The 23,758-nt window shown below is 35.1% G+C and overlaps 1 protein-coding gene across 1 annotated transcript in view; it reads right to left on the minus strand.

Moving 5' to 3' along the window:
• ADCY2 (adenylate cyclase 2) overlaps window positions 1-23,758 on the minus strand; it is a 580,155-nt gene that overhangs the window by 89,431 nt on the left and 466,966 nt on the right. The window contains 4 exon segments of the mRNA XM_001363655.5: window positions 5,005-5,050; window positions 5,052-5,087; window positions 17,092-17,189; window positions 20,171-20,240. Of these exon segments, the coding sequence (XP_001363692.2) occupies window positions 5,005-5,050; window positions 5,052-5,087; window positions 17,092-17,189; window positions 20,171-20,240 (250 nt within the window).

The raw sequence follows: 23,758 nt of genomic DNA on the forward strand, positions 1-23,758 counted from the left end.
CTGTTTTAATCTTTCTTTCTCTGTCTTCTATTACACACACACACACACACACACACACACACACACACACACACACACACACACACACACACACACACACACTCTCTCTCTCTCTCTCTCTCTCTCTGTCTCTCTGTCTCTGTCTCTCTCTGTCTCTCTCTCTATCTCTCTGTCTGTCTGTCTGTCTGTCTGTCTCTCTCTCTCTCTCTCTCTCTCTCTGTCTCTCTCTCTCTGTCTCTCTCTCTCTGTCTCTGTCTCTCTCTCTCTCTCTCTGTCTCTCTCTGTCTCTCTCTCTCTCTCTCTCTCTCTCTCTCTCTCTCTCTCTCTCTCTCTCTCTCTCTGTCTCTCTCTCTCTCTCTCTCTCCTCTCTCTCTCTCTCTCTCTCTCTGTCTCTCTCTCCCCACTCCACCCCACACACATATATTTTTTCTTACTCATCATTGTAAATGGTTGACCACCTGCCTCATCTTACCTTCTTGCCCCTAATTTGGAATGAGCCTTTCCTGACCAGAAGTCTAGAAAAAACATGCTTTGGGCAAATTAATAAACTGTGATTTGGGCTAAGTTTTCTTGATTGAAGAGTGAAAATGCATCCATTATATCTAGCCAGCCTCAGAGGCATAGCACTGTCTCAGCTTCCTAGACATAGAACTGTCTCCCCACAGTTCACAGAGATTCATATCTTTGGCACATCTTCTTATCTGCCCTGCCTCATACCCCCCCCCCCCCTTCCCTCAGACTCCTTCAGTCATTCTTATGACTTTCTGAATAAAAAATCCTTTCTGTGGTCATCTCTCTCCTCTACTATTTCCTCCTTTAGATGATCAGTCACGTGAGGAAAGGAATAGGCTCACTTTTCCATTTCAACTCCAATGCCCAAGACATTATAAATGTTTAAAAAATGGTTTCTATTCATGAATGAATACGTTCATTTTTAGTTAAATATACTTGAAAAAAAATTTGATCAAATCATCTCATAACATGAAAGCAATTTTTTTTCTATTTTGCCCGTATTTTTTTCCTACTCTCCCTAAAGAACAAATGGAGTTTGAAATGAACAGTTTCAGTCTATTCTATGAGTTTGCATACTTTAGTGTGGTAAAATAGGAAAAGATCCAGGATTGGAGTCAAAGGTTCTGAGTTCAAATCTTGGCTCTATTTCTTATTACTTTTTTTGACACCAGGCAACTCTGGGCCTCAGTTTACTTAATTTTAAAATGACATTGTAGTAAGTGATCTTTAAGAGCTCTCCCAACTCTACAACTATTTTTCTCTATAACCAAACATGGGGAGAAAAATGTGAAATGATGACATGGGTTTGGGAGTAGAAATTTAAATCTACCTTTGGGGGTTTTTTAAAGTCTATTTTAATTTCTCTTTTAAAAAGTGCTGTAATTTCATCATAAAGAAACCTTTTTAAATAATGGCTTTCCTAGTTCCAGAAGAGAAACAAGTTAAGAATTTAATTTTTCAACATAATAAAATATTGATTCAGTACAGGGTGAATCTAAGTCATATATTTCAGTCAGTGTGGTAGAGCACAGAACACATTTCTGAATAACACTGTTAACAAAAGTAAAACTTTCATATGGTTGGTAAATCACAAAAAAATCAGGGAGGCAATTCAATATTTAGAATGTACAATAATGAATTCCCTTTGTGATCAAGAATCTATATTTGTATTGTGTAAATAAAAAAAAAATCTCCCACTCAATTTTTTTGTAGGAAAACATACACTGCCTCACTGGCATTTTGAAGGAAATTTATTCTTGATTTATGATGTATTAAAAACAAGATATTAATGAAATGATTTGAATAGCATATAATGATTATTCCTGGGGCAATTAGTACTATGAAAAAACCTGCACAATTTCCAACCCCCCTTACTTTCAACAATGCAAGAATTTAATTTGAACATTAGATAAATGATCTCATATGATTCATGGTTGGGAATATCCTACACTCTAATAAATCACCTCCAATGTTATTCATTTTGTGAATCTTGCCAAAGTCCAGACTTTCAACAGAGAAGGAGGTAAGTAAATCTGTTAATTGTACTTTTGGAGCATTATCTTCTTTTGAATAATAGCTAAAATTTGCAAAGAAAAGATCTTTATATATGATACTTCATTTGATCCTTATTACAATTGCACAACAAGCACTATTAATATCCTCATTATAAAAATGAATAAATTGAGAGGCTGAGAGGATTTAAGTGACTTCTCAGATTACAGAGCTAATGTTTGAGGCAGGATTCAAAATCAGGTCTTCCTGACTCAGGTCTGGTGGTCTAACCATTATGGCATGTAACTCTCTCCTGATTCTATCACAATATTAAAATAAAACACTTAGCACTTATGATATGAATGCCTGACTTTTCCATTTCTCTGAATGCTAGAGTTCTGCATCATGACTAGAAGAAATACTAAGGACACTCACAGATAAATATGAAATAATAACACAAATATAGTGGTAAAAGTCGATTAGAAATTATGTGATAAAGCAGATTGCATAATTATATATGTATAAAATATGTTTATACACACATATATATATATGATATACATTCACATGTAAACTTGAAGATTATTGAAACTAATTTCCCAAAGTCAGTAATATTGAAGCAAAGAGGAATTATTTTCCATTTTTCTCTCACCATACTTGATTAGATAGAGGGAAAAATAGTTTAAGGGCCTTTACTTATAATCTACTAGAGTAAAATAATTGAAGAATTTTAAATAAAAGAATACATTCTGTCAGGGAAAAATGAAAACAAATTCCATTGACTTTTTAAATACACCTCTGAGAGTATGTATGTGTATGATTAATGCCTTTTCTGATGATGTATTGAAGTTGCTTTACATAATGGCAGCCTGATAGCTATAGAGGAAGTTGTGTGATCCTCTACGCTTCTTTGCTCAAAAAGGGTTATATTTTCTTTTATTGTATAGCATTCTTTAGCAAACTAAACTGTAATGGGGTTATGATCCTTAGAATTGCCGAAAGGAACCCAATATGTAACCTTACCCATTCTTCCTACAAAAACTCTAGGCAGAGGCAGCTAGGTGGCTTAGTGGATAGAGACCCAGACCTAGAGACAGGAGATTCTATGTTCAAATATGACCTCAGATTATTCCTAGTTGGGTGACCCTGGGCAAGTCATTTGACTCCCATTGTTTAGCCCTTATCTCTTTTCTGCCTTGGAAATGATAGTTAGTATTAATTTTAAGATAGAAGGTAAAAGTTAAAAAAAAAACCCGAACAATTTTAGACCATTCTAGAAGCTCATTTGGTTCAGATTTTAGGTGGTATGGTATTTTGATGAATTGGAAGTCAAAGTTCCTTGGAATAATTGGAAAACCAGAAAGAATGGTTGAGGCATGTATGTATTCAGCAATAGCCTCAGGCTCCTGTTACACCCAACAGCAGGAGGGCCAGCTCCAAGAGATAAAAAACATTTTTGTCTTTTTATCCATAGTACCTAGCTGAGGGATTGGCACATAGTAAGTATTTAATAAATGTTTGCTGAATACAAATGAGTCAAAAATGTGCTCCAGGATGCCTATAAATGACATTAATTCATCATTTTCCTTTTAAGAATTTTAGCTCATAATTTTGTAGCAAAAGTGAACAATCCACAGCCCTTAGGTTATATTCTCTGAGAATTACAGATAGAAAATTAGAATTCAAAGTTAGAAAGTACCATAATGATCATATATTTCAACATTTTGGATTCACCAACTCTCTTCAGAGGCTTGAGAAATGTTTTATATAATACTCACCAAAAGAAAAAAGATATCATTGTGAATCACATCAATGGTGTAGGTAAAAGTAATGACTTGTGCTCTGAATGACTTGAAATGGTATTGCAATATAGAGACACATGAGGGAGCTCTAGCCAACAATTACTAAAGAAAACTTGATAGCAATGTCAGAGAAATCTATATTGGCATTTATACAAGCTTACAGAGTGAAAGCAGAAGTAGGTCATGTAGCAGCCTCACCAATGAATGGGCTCCAAATCTTACTGTTGAAGAAAAACTGTAAAAGGAGCAAGGGGCATCTTTCACACAATTAAGCAGATTTCTCATGCCCAAGAATAAGTGGACAATGATGTAAATTTCCTATTACATTCAGTATAACATATGAATCTCTTTGTAAAAAAATCTCTTTTGTGGATGTTTTTTCTCCCATTAGCTTTTCCTGAATAATGAAGCAATTGAAATTTGACTTGGGCTGAGGACTATAAAAGCATAATATTAATGCAATGTAATGGCTGAGACTATAAAACTTGTAAGCTTGGGATTATTCACATAAGTGACATAATTACTGTTTTAGAGTATTTAATATGTAATGATTTTTTAATATTATATATTTAGAACTATCAAGATAGCAGATTTCTTTCATTTATTTTTTATCAACTAATATTAAATCAATCAACTTATAAACTATTCTAAACTTCCCTAAAATAATCCAGAAGAAAAAATAACTGAAATGAATAATTTAAAAAATTGGTGACCTATTTATAAATGGCAAATGATTATTTTCAGCTGTATGTTCTGAACACATATTTTTTTCCAAACAAATGACATTATTTTGAACAGTTAAAAGAACAAGCTTCCCTCCTTCCTTCCTTCCTTCCTTCCTTCCTTCCTTCCTTCCTTCCTTCCTTCCTTCCTTCTTTCCTTCCTTCCTTCCTTCCTTCCTTCCTTCCCTCCCTCCCCTTCCTTCCTTCCTTCCTTCCTTCCTTCCTTCCTTCCTTCCTTCCTTCCTCCCTCCCTCCCTCCCTTCCTTCCTTCCTTCCTTCCTTCCTTCCTTCCTTCCTTCCTTCCTTCCTTCCTCCCTCCCTTCCTTCCTTCCTTCCTTCCTTCCTTCCTTCCTTCCTTCCTTCCTTCCTCCCTCCCTCCCATCCTCCCTTCTCTTACCTTCCCATTCCCTCCTCCAGATCCCTCGTTCCTTCTTTGTTAATTTGCTTTTCAAAGAAGTTAAAACCAGAGTACCTACCAGTAGCTGTCCAGCAAAACAGATGAAAAGGATGAAGGAAAGCAGAGAAATGCAGCTCCGAAGGAATCCCAAGAATAGAAGTTCTAACAACAACAACAACAACAACAAAAGGCAGGTTAATATAGAAATAATATAGTTCCAAAGATTACTTTTCAAATTTAACTCCATTCATTTTCTTTTGTATGAGAGGTTCATCTAAATAGCCCATTTTTAGGATTACACATTAAATGAACAACCTACTTGCTTTTAGTGAATTCCTCAAAGTCAAAGCTCTGCATGTATAAAAACATGTTCAGTTCAGATATTTTCAAGTCAAGTGACTACACCATTATAATATAATAGTGACTAAAAGTTTTCTCAATTCAATTTGATATGACTCAAAGATTTTCTTGCAAATAGTAGTATAGTCACAAAGACATTTCATAGGAAGATTCTATGTATAAACTATGTGACTTAGAAATGATCTGTGTCTAGTCATCAGCACTATCTCTTTCCCCATTTACCTTTCCCTTAATTTTTGATAATGAAGTCCTGAATGTCCCAGGAGGACATTGTTGCTACCATCATTTTTTAAGGAAACCATTGTCTTGAAGGCTTTCCATTGTGATCTTTCTATTTTCCTGCAAGCTGCTCATCCTTTTTCCTCCGAGACCCAATGGGAAAGTCATAGAATCCTCCCAGCACCAATCTCCCATTTGAGTACTTGTAATTTTGGAAACCCCTAAAAGACTGGACTACTTCCTCTGGAAAGCATTACTTTTGATAAAGTTGTTTGAAAATAGTATAGTTCAGATTCTAAAGCTAGTATTAAAATTTTCACTTTACTGGTGGTCTGAGACTGGCTGTATCTATCCTAAGGGTTCTGGACAATTCTGAGACGTTGACATGAGATAATTCTCCAGCACCATAAAGGATCATGAGCCAACACTGGTTTGCTGTGTCCATCAGTCCTAGGTTGATGTTAATCAGCAAACCAGACCCTTCTGTTGTGGGGAATTCACTAAGGTGGAACAAAAGTAAGAACTGAAACAAAATATTCCTCTCCCCAAACCTGGAAGACATTCTTCTATAAAAGTCAAGGGGAAAGTAGATTCAGGCTTAGAGAGCTCTTGTGACAAAGGAGTGAACTTAAAGCTCCAGAGCACTGGAAATCGTTTTCTTTCTTAGGAGAATCCTCATGAAGTTCCCCTTAACTCAGTGTAGCATTTTTTGCTGGGGTCCTTGTAGAGTCCAGAAACTGGCTTTCCTCACTTTAGCTTGTTATCAGCTCCTGATGCAGACACTGCCATTAGCCACTGTTGTTTCAGGGACATTGCTAGGATGCTGGCTGGATATCCAAATCATCCATTTCTTTTGAAATCTTCAGAATTTTGTTCTTATCAGAGGGGAGAGAGGAGGAGATAACAAAGTCTCCCTCCTCTTCTTCCAAGTGATTCCTTCTAGGGGTTTGACAAAAGTTGCTATTATCACCAGGCTAGATCACACAGTAATGCTCAGTGCTGAACTAGCTATTTTAAATAAGACAAGCAGGATGTGACTGAGTCTTTTTAACCTAGCTCACTTCCTATGTAGCATAATTTCATTTAGACTGATGAATTTAATTTCTTCTGAAGTCATTAATGAATTTCTCATATAGATTTAATTGAGAGATTCAGCAGAGGGGTTCCCACCTGATAAGCATGTCAAGTCTACAGGATCTGGTTAGTTACTTTAATTGGGGCAAGGTGACTGACTGAATAATCTCCCTTCCCCAATCTTACTAGAGTACAGAGTAATTACTACAAATATCAGTTTTAATGAGGCAGCTAGGTGGCAAAATAGATAAAGATCTGGGCCTTGAGTTAGGAAGATTTCAGTTTAAATCTGGCCTCAGACACTCAGATATAAGTGTGTCTTGGGCAAGAGAAAAACCTCTATTTACCTCAGTTTCCTCAATTGTTTGGAGATAATAACCACACCTCCTTGTAGAGTTATTGTGAGGATAAAATGTAATACTAGTTGTACAGCACTAGGCACAGTGCCTAGTGTAAAAATTAAATTAAATTTCTAATAATAAAAGTATTATATTTATATTTTATGAGGTTTATTAAGGATTGTTAGAAATCAAGGATACAAAATAAAAACCACGTGCCTACGTCTGATTAGCCAATTCAGAATGCCCACACTTAGCTTACTTGCTACATCTTTGCAAAGGCAGGAAGGAGAGAGTGTGGGAGGTGTTACTGCCAGTTAAATACAAATTGTGATCTCACCTATGTGGAGACTCAGGTGAGATTATAGGGGATTCTGGGAAATACCAGGGACTTCTGGGGATTGAAGTCTAGGGTTCAAAATCTCCATTTATACACTAGCATATAGAAGACACCACAGAAGTGTTTATTCCTTCCCCCCCCCCCAATAAAGATATAGATGAGTGCTAGGGACTGGGGTCAAATATGTTATCAGTAGCTTCTTTCACCAGAATCTTAGTGAGATGCCTTTATGTGGTTTGTGAGGGCTCTTAGAAGCTATATCAGAAGAGTACTAGGTCAGGAAGGTTTGAACATGCTGGAAGGACTCCAAGGATGGGTAAATTATATGTCTGTTATTTAAAGATCAGCTTGGCTGAATCTAAAGTCTCATTAGAAGATCAGGCTCCAGAAGAATTCTGAGAGCAACAACACATTCCAAAGAATCAACTAACCTGTACAAAGGTATGGAAAACATTCGATTTCCATCCATGGAGAGAGTATTTAAATAGATGAAGTCAAGGTTTCTCAAAATATTGAAGTCAATATTAAAGGAAATGGAGCTTGTTCTACTGTTCCCCATGCTTTACCTCCCATACTCTATTCCTCCATGAAGATAATATAATGATGCCTTCTCATTATTGCCACTAGGATTAGACATACACTCCTCAGTTTGGCATTGAAATCTCATTATCAGATGACTCTCATAATCTTTCCACATTTTCTCCACTATGTCTTTCTTAATTCACTCTCCATTCAAGATAAACTGGCTTCCTTGGCTTTCCTCACCAAGAACATTACAACATTCTATCTCTCACATCAGTGCTGCCTTTGAACAAACTGTATTGTATGCCTAAAGTTCACTCTACCTCACTGTTACTTCCTGGAGGTTCTAGCTCTCTCCAAAATCCAAGGGCTACCTCTCCCACAAGGTGTTGTTTTGGCTTTTTTGAGGGATTATCTTACCAGTACTTAGTACTGCCTTATTCCTTTGTACTTATTGCATTCACTTATGGGTCTACAAGTCCTATTTCTTCTCTTTTTCCATCAAAAGATTATACTCTCACTGCTTGATCACATGGTACAATGGGGATATGGTTGGGGATGTAGACTCTAAACGATCACCCTAGTATAAACATCAATAACATGGAAATAGGTCTTGATCAAGGACACATGTAAAACCCAGTGGAATTTCACGTCAGCTATAGGAGCAGGGTGGAAGCAGGAGAGGGAAAGAACATGAATCATGTAACCATGGAAAAATATTCTAAATTAACTAATTAAATAAAAATTTCCAAAAATATATAAAAAAGAGATTCTAACTCTTCTCAAGGTCAAAAGCTCTTGCACTTTTTGTTTTATATGCCAAAGATTTTAGACAGTGCCCTTTTTTTAGGGCTGCTTGATCATTGGAAATGGGCAATGTTTCTTAGGGGCACTCTGAATTATAGGCAATGAATAACTTGTTTAATGAATTAAAGAATTAAATCAAATAAAGAAACATGTTAATGATTTAAGCATATTGTACTCTAGCAAATGTTTCAATCCATTCTCATCATCTTTCTAATAAGAAAGATATAATTAAGATATAAATAATCTCATAGAGATTGCTGAGAATTCTGCTGGAAAGTTCTAATGGTTACACTATCCTTTCCAAAACTCTTCTGTCTTGGGTTGAGATGAGGTCCTAAACAACCTGCCTCATCTAAACTGCTAGGTGGTGCAGTGGATAGTGTAAGATTTAAAGTCAGGCAATTGAGTTCCAATCCTGCCTCAGACATTTATTAGCTATATGACACTGGGGAAATAATCTCTCAGCCTAAATTTTCCCATCTGTAAAATGTGGATAATACACTTATCTCTCATTGTGAGGCTAAAGTAAGATAAGAGATAGAAAGCTTTTTATCAATCTTAAAGTGTTATTGTATATACATGCTAGCTGGTTCTACCCCAGATACTTATCTAGAAAAGATTTTCTGAAGAGTATTTTTCTACAGATATTTATAATTTTTGATCCAGACCTCCTTCTCTAGGCATAGACATTAAGGACGTTAAATATAGAAAAAAGATTCCTTCCTTCCTTCCTTCCTTCCTTCCTTCCTTCCTTCCTTCCTTCCTTCCTTCCTTCCTTCCTTCCTTCCTTCCTTCCTTCCTTCCTTCCTTCCTTCTTCTTTCTTTCTTTTCTTTCTTTCTTTCTTTCTTTCTTTCTTTCTTTCTTTCTTTCTTTCTTTCTTTCTTTCTTTCTTTCTTTCTTTCTTTCTTCTTTCTTTCTTTCTTTCTTTCTTTCTTTCTTTCTTTCTTTCTTTCTTTCTCTCTCTCTCTCTCTCTCTCTCTCTCTCTCTCTCTCTCTCTCTCTTTCTTTCTTTCTTTCTTTCTTCCATTCTTTCTTTTGAAGGAAGGCTCCCTGGACAGGGAAGGGAGTGACATATATTAGGAAATAAATGTGATACAAAACAAAAAGCATAAACAAAAATAGAAAAAATTAGAATATACTATACTATTCAGGACATAACACTCATGTAGGTCAAACATTCACTCTCTTTATCAAATGAATTTGTATAGCATCAGAGTATCCATGGCATATGGCATGTTCAAATGAAAGGAACTGTCATCCTATTCAGGAAAAAACAGGAACATTTTATGACATAGTGATGGTTGTTCTAAAGCCATTCATTAGAACCATTAAACATGTCTGTTTTAAAGATGACAGGTTTGGGCTCATTAGGCATACCAAGATGTCTATGTAAATTAATCAATTTTGATGATAGGCTGGATGCAAAGCTCCTTTTTTAAAAGTCATATAAGAGAGACTCATAACATTTACAGAAAAACCTGTTTTTTGTCAAGCTCAAGGCAAATATACTCTTGCTTTCTCTCCGCATTTCCAATGCTATTGTTTTAATCAGTTGGATTGGATGAGTAAGGGCTGATTGAAGATTCTGACATTTTTTTTCCCCTTCTCTGCTCATTTTCAGTCTGTTCATTACTAACAAGTGACCCTGAGAAGGGTAAGATAAATCATTTGATGGAAGGTAACAACCAATGAACCAGGTCCATGAATGGGCTAAAAATAGTGGTACTAATAAGAGACATATGTATTTTGGATATTTTTCCTCTTCTAGAATCCAACTCATGTAAGAAGCAATTCCTCTCTCTTTTTTAAATACATAAGGGACAAGTTTATAGACTTGAAGTTTTTGGCTATCATATTTGGGTAATTTTGATAACTTGGTTTACCCGGAATTAAAATTACTTTTAGGGAGAGGGGGTACTTTTCTTTTATCTCCCTTTGTTTAAGAAGACCTGGAAAATTAAAAAAATCAGAATCAACTTTTATCACCACTTAGGGTATATTTTTAAAGTTATAAGAAGAGAATGTGCTGCAGTTAGCTGCCCAATCAGGATCCCTGTGGAGGATGAAAGGAATGGATTAAAGTTTGATTAAACTTTTAATTACAACTACAGGGTATTTCTGCTGCAAGGAGCCTCCAGAGATACAAGCTAAATCTGATAAGATACCCTGCAAGGTTCTCTTCCAAATATTATTGTGTCTACTTCATTTCTGCTTAGGTTGCAAGCAGTACTTTTATACTTAGTCTTGATTCTTGCTGCTATTTAAAGTTAAGCCAATTATGAATAAGTTCCCAAAACATAAAAGGCAAATTATCTGTTACTCAACTCTATAAGAAAAGAATTGTGCCCTTCTCTAAACAGTAAGAAACTAGTATCCTTCTGCCCTTCCAGGACAGGGTACTAGAGCATCAGCAGTGAAGTACCTGAAATGATATCATAGAAATGCAAAATATCAGAGCTGGACCAGACCTAGAGATCATCTAGTTCAACTTGAGCCTGAATAGCAATGTCCAAAGAAAAGAGCCATTTTAAATAGTGAGTTGAAAGTGGGGGAAAGATGTATATGAAATGAAATATTTATTAATTACTAATGCATTTGTTTGAGAACAGTGATACACACCCATTTTCATAAGTATGATATAATTATTCCAAATTCAACTTGAATTTAAGAAATATACAAGATTTAATCAAAATTTATCAACAAAAACAAATAATTGTTTTTGCAATTATTCATGCATGGGTTCAGTCTGGCAGATAAGATTAATTTTTCAGTTAAAAAAATGAGAGTTACTCAAAATTCAATAAAAGGTTCAGGCCCAAATGATTTTTGTTTTTTCTGTGTCATTTCCATACATTAGTGAATTTCATTGCTGATAAGAATTAAATAGCAAAATGGAGAAATGAAAACAAAAGCAGAAAGAGGAAAACCAATATTATGTATATATGATACAAACATTGAAATCAGAATTAACCTAAAGAATTGGGAATACACACACACACACACACACACACACACATAATTGATTTAGTAGTCTCCAAGGAGTTTTCTATACTGAAAAATATTGCCCTCAGGTGTCTAGAAACAATTACAATTTCATCCTTAGAGATTTCTTTCATTTAACATATTTCAATCCCTCCCTCCTTCCTTCCTTCCTTCCTTCCTTCCTTCCTTCCTTCCTTCCTTCCTTCCTTCCTTCCTTCCTTCCTTCCTTCCTTCCTTCCTTCCTTCCTTCCTTCCTTCCTTCCTTCCTTCCTTCCTTCCTTCCTTCCTTCCTCTCCCCATCTCAATTAGGTTAGAAGCATACTTTCTATTCATAGACCTGATCTCAAAGATGCTTTAACTTGCTTCATTTTCTCTGACCTGGACTACTTTACCTGTACTTACTTATCCTGTTGTCCTTCCATTTACCTTATTGGTATTGGCCTAAGAGTGGACACTAGGTTATTTTTAGCCTTACTGCAAGGATCTTAAGGGTTCCTAAGGGATCAAATAGCAACAAACTTCTGTCTTTGAATTTCTTTTAGGAAAATCAATATATTATCTTTTCTTCTTTGCTCCTTTATTCTGTCTTCTCCTTTTTTACTTCTTTAATGTAGGTGAATATAGAACAAGCATAGGTATTAAATAGGAGATAATTGAGAAAATCTAAGAAAATGCAACCTTATGTGTCACAACAGTTTATATTTAAACATAGAAAATTTCCTAAGGTACAAAGCACTTAACATGAAATCAAGCAATTCAGAGGATCTGACAGATGTCAAATTGTCTTTATTTCCCTGCTGACTACAAGGCTCCTTGAGCACTGTGAAAAGAGCACTGGCATGGAGTCGAGTGTCCTTAGCTCTGGTCCTGCATCTGCCACTAACTTATGCAACTTCCTTTCTTTTGGTCTTAGTTTCTTTTTCTGGAACGCAAGGTGTTTGGATTAGATGATCTCTTGGGTGCCTTCAGGTTTGAAGATTCTGTGCTTCTTTACATAACTTTTAAGCACTAAATACTTAAACAAATCACTCTTATATTAACAAATACAAGACCCTTTTATTTTATATTTTTATATGAAATTCTCTATTATATATACACATACAAAGGATGGAGTTGAAAAGAATTTAGTAAAGATTCCTTCATTGAGAGTCAAAGATTTTAAAAATATTTTTTAAACTTCTTAGCTCATGTTTCAATTCCTTGGGAAATTAATCTTCTCAACTTTAGAGCTCTCAGTCTGGTACTGAGTGGACTTGTTTGAAGATTGAAAAGCAGAGCAACTTGGATTGCAAAGTGGTTTAGAGTGCCTGATCTGGAGTCAGGAAGACTCATCTTCCTAAATTCAAATCTGGCCTCAGACGCTTCCTAGCTGTGTGACCCTGTGAAAGTCATTTAACCCTGTTTCCCTCCATTTCCTCATCTTTGAAATGAATTGAAGAAGGAAATGGAAAACCACTCAATATCTTTGATAAAAAAGCTCCAAATGGAGTCAGAAAGAGTCTGACATGACTGAAAAGACTAAACCACAAAACTTAGCAACATATCTACCTGGCCTCTAGAATTTGGGTTAAATAGCATGCAGTCATCCAGCCTGGGTGATTTTGCAATCTTTTTTGGATCTGCAGACTTCTTCCTTTTCATCTGGACTAATTCTGGCTGCACTGGACCTCCTATGGTTATGCTGTTTTCCTTGATTGTGCTGGAGATTGTGCTGAATGAGGGATAATTTACTATCCCTCTCTTATTTTCTGTATCTTTTAGTCAATAATTATCAATTCAATAGTACCATTTCCTCTAGGAATGGACATGCCAATTCATTGCTCTACAGATCAACTCACCATCCTTGTGATTCCACTGAACTCACTATATCTATCTATCTTTCTATCTTTCTATCTATCTATCTATCTATCTATCTATCTATCTATCTATCTATCTATCTGTTGTCTCCCCCATTAAAAATTGAGACCCATGACAGCAGGTTTCACTTTTTATATTTGTATTCCCAGTGCTTAATCAAGTTAACAAGTATAATATCTGTTTTTTTATTCATTCATTCATTCATTCATTCATTCATTCATTCATTCATTCTTTAACTTCAGAGATGGGTCAGATCAAAGGGGGGGAAATCACACTGAAAAGAAGATAGAAACAAACACTTTCCAAGTTGGCTAAACTTCTGCCTAAAACCAAATGTACCAGAACTTCAGAAGTACATATTACACATGCATCATTGACTGTACCAACAAGTTTAATGTGACTTGCAATCTGCTTTGCTTTCCAAAATAAAGATCGATATAGATAAGAGATGTGAGAAAGGAGATCAAGACTAACCACATATTGAACAAAGAGCTCTATTAGCAAAATGACCTTGTGTAATGCCAGCAGCTGAAATTGTTTATAAAGTAAACTGTGACTCTTCTTTCTTCCAGTTCAAAATCCTATAGAGTGTTCTAACAATTAAAGATGTTTCCCCTTGTTGATGGAATAAAACTTGCTCAAGTTTATAAAAGTATATATCTATCCATTGCACAATTGAAACAACTCTCAGAGCAACCTGACTCTGCCCCTCCTTGTTAGCAAATAAAATCTTTGTTGGATTATGTATCTGGTTTTGGTCTAGTTTACTATCAATGCATTTTCCTTTTTTCACATTAAAGCAAACAAATGAATCATTTTTTTTTTTACCTAAAGCTTTTTGCAAGTCTCCGATAATTGGAAGTAGTACATTTTTATTTTATGTCTTCTTTTGTATTGGAATGAAGTGGAACAATATGGTATAAACATTGAGATTATTCTTCATTTGAAGATAGTAAAGAAGTTAGAAAGCATAAAGATGTTGCAACAAAGTGGAAATGAAAAAAAATCGTCAGAAAGATAAAACTGTATACATGGAATTTTGATAGTCTTTGATCCTCTCTTGTATAGAGAATCTATTATAACTCACTTCCAATCCCTCTCTATGGCTCCACCTAAATAGAACATAAGAATGAAGAACACTACATGCATTAGAATAGCATTAATAGATCAGAAGTGAAATGAACAGAATAGACTTTTTCCTTTATTAGAGCAGAATATTTCTATACAAAAAGACAAACACTAGATTTTTCCTTTTCTATTTTTAGTTACTTGTGCAGTTAGGTAGATTAGTGGATAAAGTATTGGGCTTTGAGTGAAGAAGTCCTGTTTTCATATCCTTCCTCAAGAATTTACTTATTCTACCATATCTCAGACTGTACAATAAAGGAGTAATAATCAAAGCAGTCTGGCACTGAATAAGAAAGAGAATGGTGGACCAAGTGGGGAAGATAAGGAGTATAAGATCTTAGCAATCTAATGTTTGATAAACCCAAAGATCCCAGATTTGGGGATAAGAACTCACTACTTGACAAAAAAAAAACACTGGGAAAAACGAGTTACAAACCAATATCTCACACCTTATACCAAGATAAGGTCAAAATGGGTGTGTGATTTAGAGATAAATAGTCATATCATAAGTGAATTACAGGAACATATATTGTTTACCTATCAGATCTATTGAAAAGGAAAGAATTTATGACCAAACAAGAAATAGAGAACATTACAAGATATAAAATAAATAATTTTGACTAGATTAAACTAAAAAGTTTTTGCAAAGCAAATCTAAGGTAACCAAGATTAGAAAGGAAACAACAAACTGGGAAATATTTTATAACAAAATTTCTCTGATAAAAATCTCTTTCTCAAACACAGAGAGCTATGTCAAATTGATAAGAATACAAACCATTCTCCAATTGAAAAAGGGTCAAAAGATATGAATAGTTTTCAGTTGAAGAAGTCAAAGACATCAATAAATCATATAAATGTTCTAAATTGCTCTTTTTATTTGAAAAATTTTATGTAATTAATTAATTTAGACTATTTTTCCATGGTTACATGAATCATGTTCTTTCCCTTCCCTCTGCCTCCCATCCTTTAGTCAAAGAGCAATTCTACTGTGTTTTACATGTATCATTGATCAAGAGTTATTTTCATATCATTAATATTTGCATTTGGGTGATCCTTTAGAGTCTACATCCCCAATCATACCCCATCGACCCATGTGATCAAGCAGTTGTTTTTCTTCTGTGTTTCTATTCCCACAGTTTTTTCTCTGGATATGGATAGTGTTCTTTCTCATAACTCCCTCAGAATTGTCCTGGATCATTGCATTGCTGCTAGTAGAGAAGTCCATTACATTCAATTATCTAAATCCCTCTTGATTAGAGAAACAGAAATTAAAACAACAATGAAGTACCATCTCACACCTATCAGATTGGCCTATATAACAGTAAATGAAAGTGATCAGTGTTAGAGTGGATATTGTTTAAATTAAGACACTGATGCATTGCTGGTGGAGTTGTGAACTGATCCAACCATTCTGGAGGCCAATTTTGGACTATGCTACTAGGGATATAAAACAGTGCATAACCTTTGATTCAATAATACCTGAATACTAGTAGGTTTATATCTCACAGAGATATAAAATGAAGGGGGGAGGACCTACTTGTACAAAAATATTTATAGCAGCCTTTTTTGTGGTAGCAAAGAATTGAAAATTGAGGGGATGTCCTTCAGTTGGGGAATGGCTGAACAAATTGTGGTATTTGCTGGTGCTGAGATGCTATTGTGCTGTAAGAAATAATGAACAGGATGATTTCAGAAAGAACTGGGAAGACCTACATGAACTGATGCAGAGTAAAATAAGCAGAACCAGGAGAACACTGTGCATAGTAACATCAATATAGTGGAATGATAAATTGTGAAAGACTTAGCTATTCTCAGCAAAACATTGATCCAGAATAATTCTGAAGGGCTTATGCTATCCACTTTCAGAGAAAGAACTGTTGCTATCAGAATGCATATGAAAGCATGTTATTTTTCACTTCAGTTTATTTGGGTTTTCATTTTGGGGTTTTGGTTTTATATGAGTCTTCACTTACAACAATGAACAATATGGAAACATGTTTTGCATGATAATATATGTATACCCAGTTCAAATTGCTTACCATCTCTGGGAGGAGTGAGGCAAGGGAGGGAGGGAGATAATTTAGATCATATAACTCCAGAAAATTTATGTGGCAAATTGTTAAACAAAATATCTTTACCAAAAATATTTTCTGACTCACAGTGAGCCATTTAAAATGAAAAATGAAGTAATTGGATTCAATGACCAATAAACTAGCTCTATGATCTGATGACCTTCACTAAAGTTGTCACTCCTGAAATAGGAGATCAAAAGAATAACTGACCTCTTAAAAATAAAATAAATAAAATAAAAGAAACAGAGTCCGTTCATGTCTGACTACTGTTACTCCAATATCAAGCTTTTTGAATGAATTGAATGAATGAATCCCCAATTGTGTCATCTTAAGAAATTCATTCAATTACATTATCACAATGCTTCTTATTGTCATGTTCAATCTGAGCCCCATGGTTGTCCATAAAAGTTCAGAATAAAAAAAAATACAGACTTTAATTTTTTAAAAAAGGGTCATACATACTTACTTTGGTAATACTAGTATCTGCACAATGAAGATGCCAAAGAAGATAAGATAGGCACAAGTCACATAATACTTGAATGCAGGTAATGTGGTTGCTCTGTACTACAAAAAATAATAAAAGAAGCCATTAATAACTTTCTTAAGAGAGAGTGACTTATAAAAACCAATCAATCTAATCTGTACTTAGGACAGACATCAATGACTTAAAGAACGGATGAGGGCAGAATTCCAATCACTAGTGTTCACCTCAGTTATTTGATTCTATCTCTGTCATGTATTTCTACCCTTTATGGAATCCAAGGGAAGCATGCCAGTGTCTTAATTTTTCTTTATATAACTTTTCACAATCCTTCCTGTATATCACAGAACATTTCTTTTGAAGAAAGAGTTACAATCTGGCCTGAGAAATTGAAGGGAGTTTAGAAAATAATGAATGAATTGCAAAGATCTAGATCATCTCCGGAATGCCAGATTCTCTTGTGAATTTGCTACTGAAAAAATGTCTATTTAGATTTTGTACACTGTCTAGGAAATAAATACTTACAGAGAGGCAGTATGGTGTTACAGATAGCGGGCCAGATTTGGAGACTGGAAGAGCCAGATTCAAGTCCAACTCTTACATAGTGGCCGTGTCATCATGGGCAAGTGATTGAACCCTTTCATGTACCAGTTAACATTCTGAGACTATGAGTTATAGACCAATCTGTGTCATGGAGGAACTTTTTATCCTGGAAGTTCCTCACACTAGTGAAATTGCTTTGTCAGAAAAAAAGGAAGCTAAAAAAGTTTATCTCTAGGTATTTCTTAATGTCACTTATTAGATTTGATTCAATTAAGCAATGAGTTCTTTCTATGAGTAAGATAGCATTCTCTGAATTGGGAAAGCTAATATGGTTTAAGAAACAGAGATTCACTCTATACTTGGATTTGATTCTGATACTTAAAGAGTGAAATGATCAATTTATCTTGTCCATAGCTCTGCTAATGCCCTTTGAATTCCAGTTTGTCCAGCCCCCCAGAATGGGGTTCACTGCTTTTAACCCCATCTGGTACAGAATGCTCAGTAGTGCTGCTTTGCTATGCAGCAGGGAATGAGAGTTTGAAATATATTGCAAAGATCTAGGTCATCACAAAAATGTCATATTCTTTTGTGAATTGACTACTGAAAGACTGGCTGCATATATATGCATATAATATTTATATGTATGTAAATTCTCTAAAGTAAAAAAGGTTAAATAATACCTGTGATATTTTTCATTATTCACTATGAAAAAATAGACTTTTGCTAATACTTTGCCATCTTGCATTTCAAAAGATAATTTACAACATTTACATTCTCTGTTTTTAACATTTTAGATGAATGGTTGTACAGGCTTGTGAAATTTATATGGAGATATGAGAGTAATGAATTTAAGGCAAGGATGATATAGCCTCCTCTGTCTTTTTAAATTTCATAACAATAGAGATTTTGGGAGGCTCAGAGGAGCTGATGTTTCAAAGTGCTTTTTAAAAGCTTTCAATCTCAATGTAAACATTTACTATTGTTTTTAATCATCATCATTATGAACTGTTATATCTGGCTTGGAAATGGAGTTAGAAAGAGACATTAGGAGCTGACCTATTTCCCTGAGAATCCTCAAAGGTACAGGATCTTAACTTAGTCACGTATAGGTATATTTTAGCCAGTTGTTACTAGCACATTTTAATGATTGGAAGTCCAGAAAAATTTGTATGCTAATAAAAAGTTATATTAGCATAACTTGAAATTTGATTAATCCACATCCACAAGATTGCATTTTTAGCTATTTAAATTCTTAGGCAGTATGAACTGAGATATCAGTAGGAATGAACAATAAAATGCTTATTAAAACATATTTTTAAATGTTACTATCAAAGAGGAATAGAACTGCTAGACCTAACTAGATCTAACCCATGAATATCTTAATAAACCAAACAAAAAATCCTCACCTAATTATGTATGGTAGTTGCTTGAGGACTAGCTTTACTTAAGCAAATTGTAAATGAGGACAACTATACATAATACATAGTTTTTTTTTTAATTATTGAGTCAAAATAGAGTGAGCAAAAATGAACAAGGCAATCTCTGGTCAAAAACACACAAGGTATGTTTTCTTGTGAAAACTCTTTGGCAGAGATGCTGGTCTTCCATGTTGAATTTTGACCAATGTCTATGATGTAGTAAAGGTAATTATATCAGGTGGATTTTCATTTTAATGCATGTGTTGCTGTTTTGGAGCCTTGTAACATATGTTTCATACTTTTATGGGTGCCTTGTGATTCAAGCCTGTAATTAAATGGTTTAAAATGGAAATTATGATTTCTTCTTGCCCCCTTGTCTAAGTCAACTAGAAACAAAAGATACAAGGGGACAAAATGAAATAAAGTTCACCTTGGAAGGGAAGATTTCCTCTCACCACTGCCTACTCTCACTACTCAGCTTGCTATTGCATGTATTCCTTGGCAGCTATGTTAAGCTTTGGCATAGGAAAAGAAAAAAAATTGTACCTCTTTATGCTGTTAATTTTCCAGTTTTGAGGTCACTACAAGAAATCAGTGAGCCCCAGAAAAGTTAAAAAATTTTCATTTTCTACATCCTCTTTAAAAAGGTACTGGATATGAACTACATTTATTTTGAACAGTAAACACATGCTAGATCCAATAATATTTTCTTTTTTAAGCACATTACAGATGCATAAGCAAGAAGCTGATGTTCTGCTTTAAATTTTTTTTCCTGAGAAAAAATTTTAAACATCCATATATTTGCCCTTAACCCTTTAGTTTGACACAAGTATCTGAAACATCTGTTGCCAGCATCATTTGCAAGATATGCAAGGAGTATAGTGTGGAATGTGGAATGCAAAGTCAAAGAAATCAGGTCTCCTATGGTAACAAAAATACATTTATGGGCGAATGCAAGGAAAAGCCAAGAACGATTCTGACATATTTAGCAGTAGTTTTAAGGCCACATGCAAATAACTTGAAAAGAAACCTCAGAAAGACTTTTAAAAATGACTTTAGCATTTAAAAAAGACACAGTTGGGTTTAAAGTGAAAATAGCTTACTTCTTTCTCTAGTGTTTTGTTATAGAAAAGCAGAGAAATTCTTTGAATATCTTCAGACTTGAGCCACTGCCTGCAAATATAAAAGGAAAGACACATAATAAACCAAAATTACCATCAGCACATCTGTAAACATTATTTTCTTTTGTTAAAAAAGAATTGCATGGTTTCATATTTTCTTCCTGAAAAATTTAAAGGGATAAAATACAAACAATTTAGACACAAAAAATTGAATTGATGGAATGAATAAGGAATACTTTGGATATAGAACCCAGAGATTATAATGGGCATATTTACCAGCACATGCCCTAGACAAATATAAACATAGGCAAATGGTCATTATTTGACAATTGGGGAGATGGAATATTCATTGAAAATACTTGAATGACCACTTCTCATTAGTATTACTGATGCTTTATTGAAGTTACACATAACCTCTCTTGGATCATAGAGAAAGTACTCTGTATGGGATCTTTTCAGCATACAGTAGTTAGCCAGTATTTTTATTATCAGAACTGCAAAGCTATAAGCATCTATCACTTAGCATTAAGAGACTCCAGGTTCTGTTTCTACCTCTACAACACTCCTTCTCACATTTGAACCTTTTTCTTTAACCCACACAGCTGTCATCTCAGTCCAGGTCATTATTACTTCTTCTTCTTTTTTTTTTTTTAGCATTCTGAAAAACTGAAGTATTTAATTGGACATATTGCTGTAGAGCAAATAATTATAACTTCTGGTTTCCAATTTTAAACTTGTTAGCATTAAATTTGTTTTTACAGTTTTGAATTTAATATAATAAAAATTATGTATTTTATACCTTATAATGTAATTTATTCCTGCTTTGATCATAAACTCTTCCTGCATCAATAAATTGATATGAAATTTATACTATTCTCTACTCCTTTAATTTTCATTTGGGATCACTCTTTACATCTAAATCATTGGCCCATTTTGACCTAATCTGAGGAGAACTTATGATGTACTAGAGTGAATTGTCTGATTTTGAACAAGGTGAGAACTGAGTGAGAATGTTTGTAGTTTCTATGATGTATAATATGAGGGAAAATTATGAGACTAGCCCTAAATTATATTTAATCTAAAATAGTGGGGGGGTATATAAAGATAGGAGAGAGAAACTTTCCTCACTGTTCCATTTAGCTTGCTATTCTGTGGCCACCATTAATGTACCCTAGCCATGCTCACAGGGAAGTTGAACCAGCAACAAAACAGAAAGAAAAGCTTGGATATCTGCTCGTGCCTCAGTTTATCAAGCCTTTTCTCTATCCACTAACACACATCTCATCTGAGGAGCAAACCATGTCTTCTATTTTGCATGTGCCACTCAGGCAGGCAGTCCAGGGGGGCAGTCCAGGGGATATCACCCTCTCCTCATCTTATGATCACTCTACTGTTTTGTTGCCTTTTTCCTACTGCCATTCTATCATCACTCAATGGTTTCAATCATGCAATCCCTGCCTCTAAGCCAATTTCAGGCTGATACCACATATGCTACATAATTTGGAACCTGTTAACCTAAAAACTATAAATCATAGAACCCCATTTTCTGTTGTTACATGCTGATGTAGACAGGATATAAATTTGGTGTAGTCCTACCTCTTGATATACCTCCTATTACTGTGAGGGCAGCTGCAAAGCATAAGTCCCTCTTTCTGTATCATCATACATATATTATGCTTACAGATTATTTCAAAATTTATAAGATTAGAATTGATGTCTAATACCTCAATTATTTTAATTTTAGTTTATTATCTAACAAAATGTAACCACATGACTAAGTTTTTCCAGCTGCTCCAAATGCCATGTTCTCATCTGCCCTCACAGAAAGAGAAGAGGGCAAGAAGCAGGGCTACACCAAATCAAGAGTCTTTTTCCTTGATTCCAATAGCTATAATTATAGACTTCTACACTATTCAGAGTGCAATGAACTGACACTGCAATGGAGTCCAAAAAGCTAAATATTCAGCTCCAGGGTCCAAGATTCCATCTCTTGCCCTAGTGTCATCATCTATCTACATTCAATAGATCACATCTCTGGGATCTCTCATAGTGTGGAAGAATCACATTTTGGATGTGTTGTAGAAAATGTCAAGGGGGTCTAGGGAGATGAATTTTGTCCCGTAAATTTCAGGATGATTCTAGCTAATTGCAATGACCAGTGCACCCAGGAATAGTAACTGTTCCAGATAGGTAATTCACCTCTCTGCCATAGAGCAGGCCATGCTTTCAATTCTACTGTCAGTAGTTTGGAAAGGTTACCTTCCTTCCCCTCCTCTTTAGGGGTAAAATGCCAGAGGCCAGGTATTTCCAGGGAGCTACGTTCAGACCACATGGAAGGGACAAACATAAGGTTTAAGTGGCTACCAGGCTTGAGACCCACATGAGATCTCTGGAAAAAGGAAGAGCAGACAGTGGAGAGCAAAGTGGGTCTAAAGTTTGTTCATTTTAGCTCAATAAAAAAAGATTGATCTGATTTTTTTCATTAATAATTTTTTTGTTTTTATTGTTTTTGAATTCTTTTAATAATTGACTCATGCAACCCCATAATTCAAGAATGCATTCTGAGCTGAACTGGATATTTATTAACACCCTCTCCAGGGGGGCGGGGTTTGTATTTGGATAAAAATTCAGGATTTTGAAATTTTTTTGTTCGAGAAAGATCTTCAAGGAAGAAGTTTGCTAACTCCTAAATCCAGAGAATGTACTGTTGCAGAAACAGGCCAGAAACCCTACATTACATCAAGATCAAGAAGGTCATTATTACTTCTTACCTAGATCATTGCAAGTGATCATTGCTCCAGTCCATCCTACACATTCATGTCTAGGTGATTTTCCTAAGTCCAGATATGACCATATCACTTTCCTACTCAATAAATTCTTTTGCTTTCTATTTCAAAGATAAACTAGTTAGCTTTTAAAGTACTTCCTAATTTGGTCTCAAACTATGTTCAAACGCTACTTCTCATGTACTTTGGAACTCAACCCTACATAACTTTCTTTCTGCTCATCAAATCGATATTCTATCTTCAATCTCTCTGACTTTTCTCTGTGTAGCCCAGAAGTCAGGAAGGCACTCCCTCCTTACTTAATCTCATGAAGTTCTTCTCTTCCATATAAAGAAAGGAAAAAGACAATCCCTGCTCTCAAGGAGCTCACAGTTTCATGAGGGAAACAACCTGCCAACAACTGTGCAAACACAATATTTACATAACAAATTGGATGTAACCAAAAGAGGGAAGGTACTAGCATTAAGGGGAAATGGAAAGGGCTTCTTAGAGAAGATGAGACTTTAGGTGAGACCTGAAGGAAAACAATGGTGTTAAGAGATTGAGCTTGAGGAGAGGGAAAGTTTCAGGTGTGGGGAAAGTCAGTGAGAATACTCTAAGGTGGAATATGGAGAACACCAAGAAGGCCAGAGTAAGGAGATCCTAGAGGTTATGGAGGGAGGGAAGGAGCTTCTGAGAAGCCTACATAGGTAGGAAGGCACCAGCTTATGAATGGCTTTAAAAGCAAAATAGAGGATTTTAAAATTTGATCCCGAAGAAAAGAGGGAGCCATTGGAATATTGAA

The sequence above is a fragment of the Monodelphis domestica genome, chromosome 3, assembly GCF_027887165.1.
Source record: "Monodelphis domestica isolate mMonDom1 chromosome 3, mMonDom1.pri, whole genome shotgun sequence".
Taxonomy (NCBI): Eukaryota; Metazoa; Chordata; class Mammalia; order Didelphimorphia; family Didelphidae; genus Monodelphis; species Monodelphis domestica.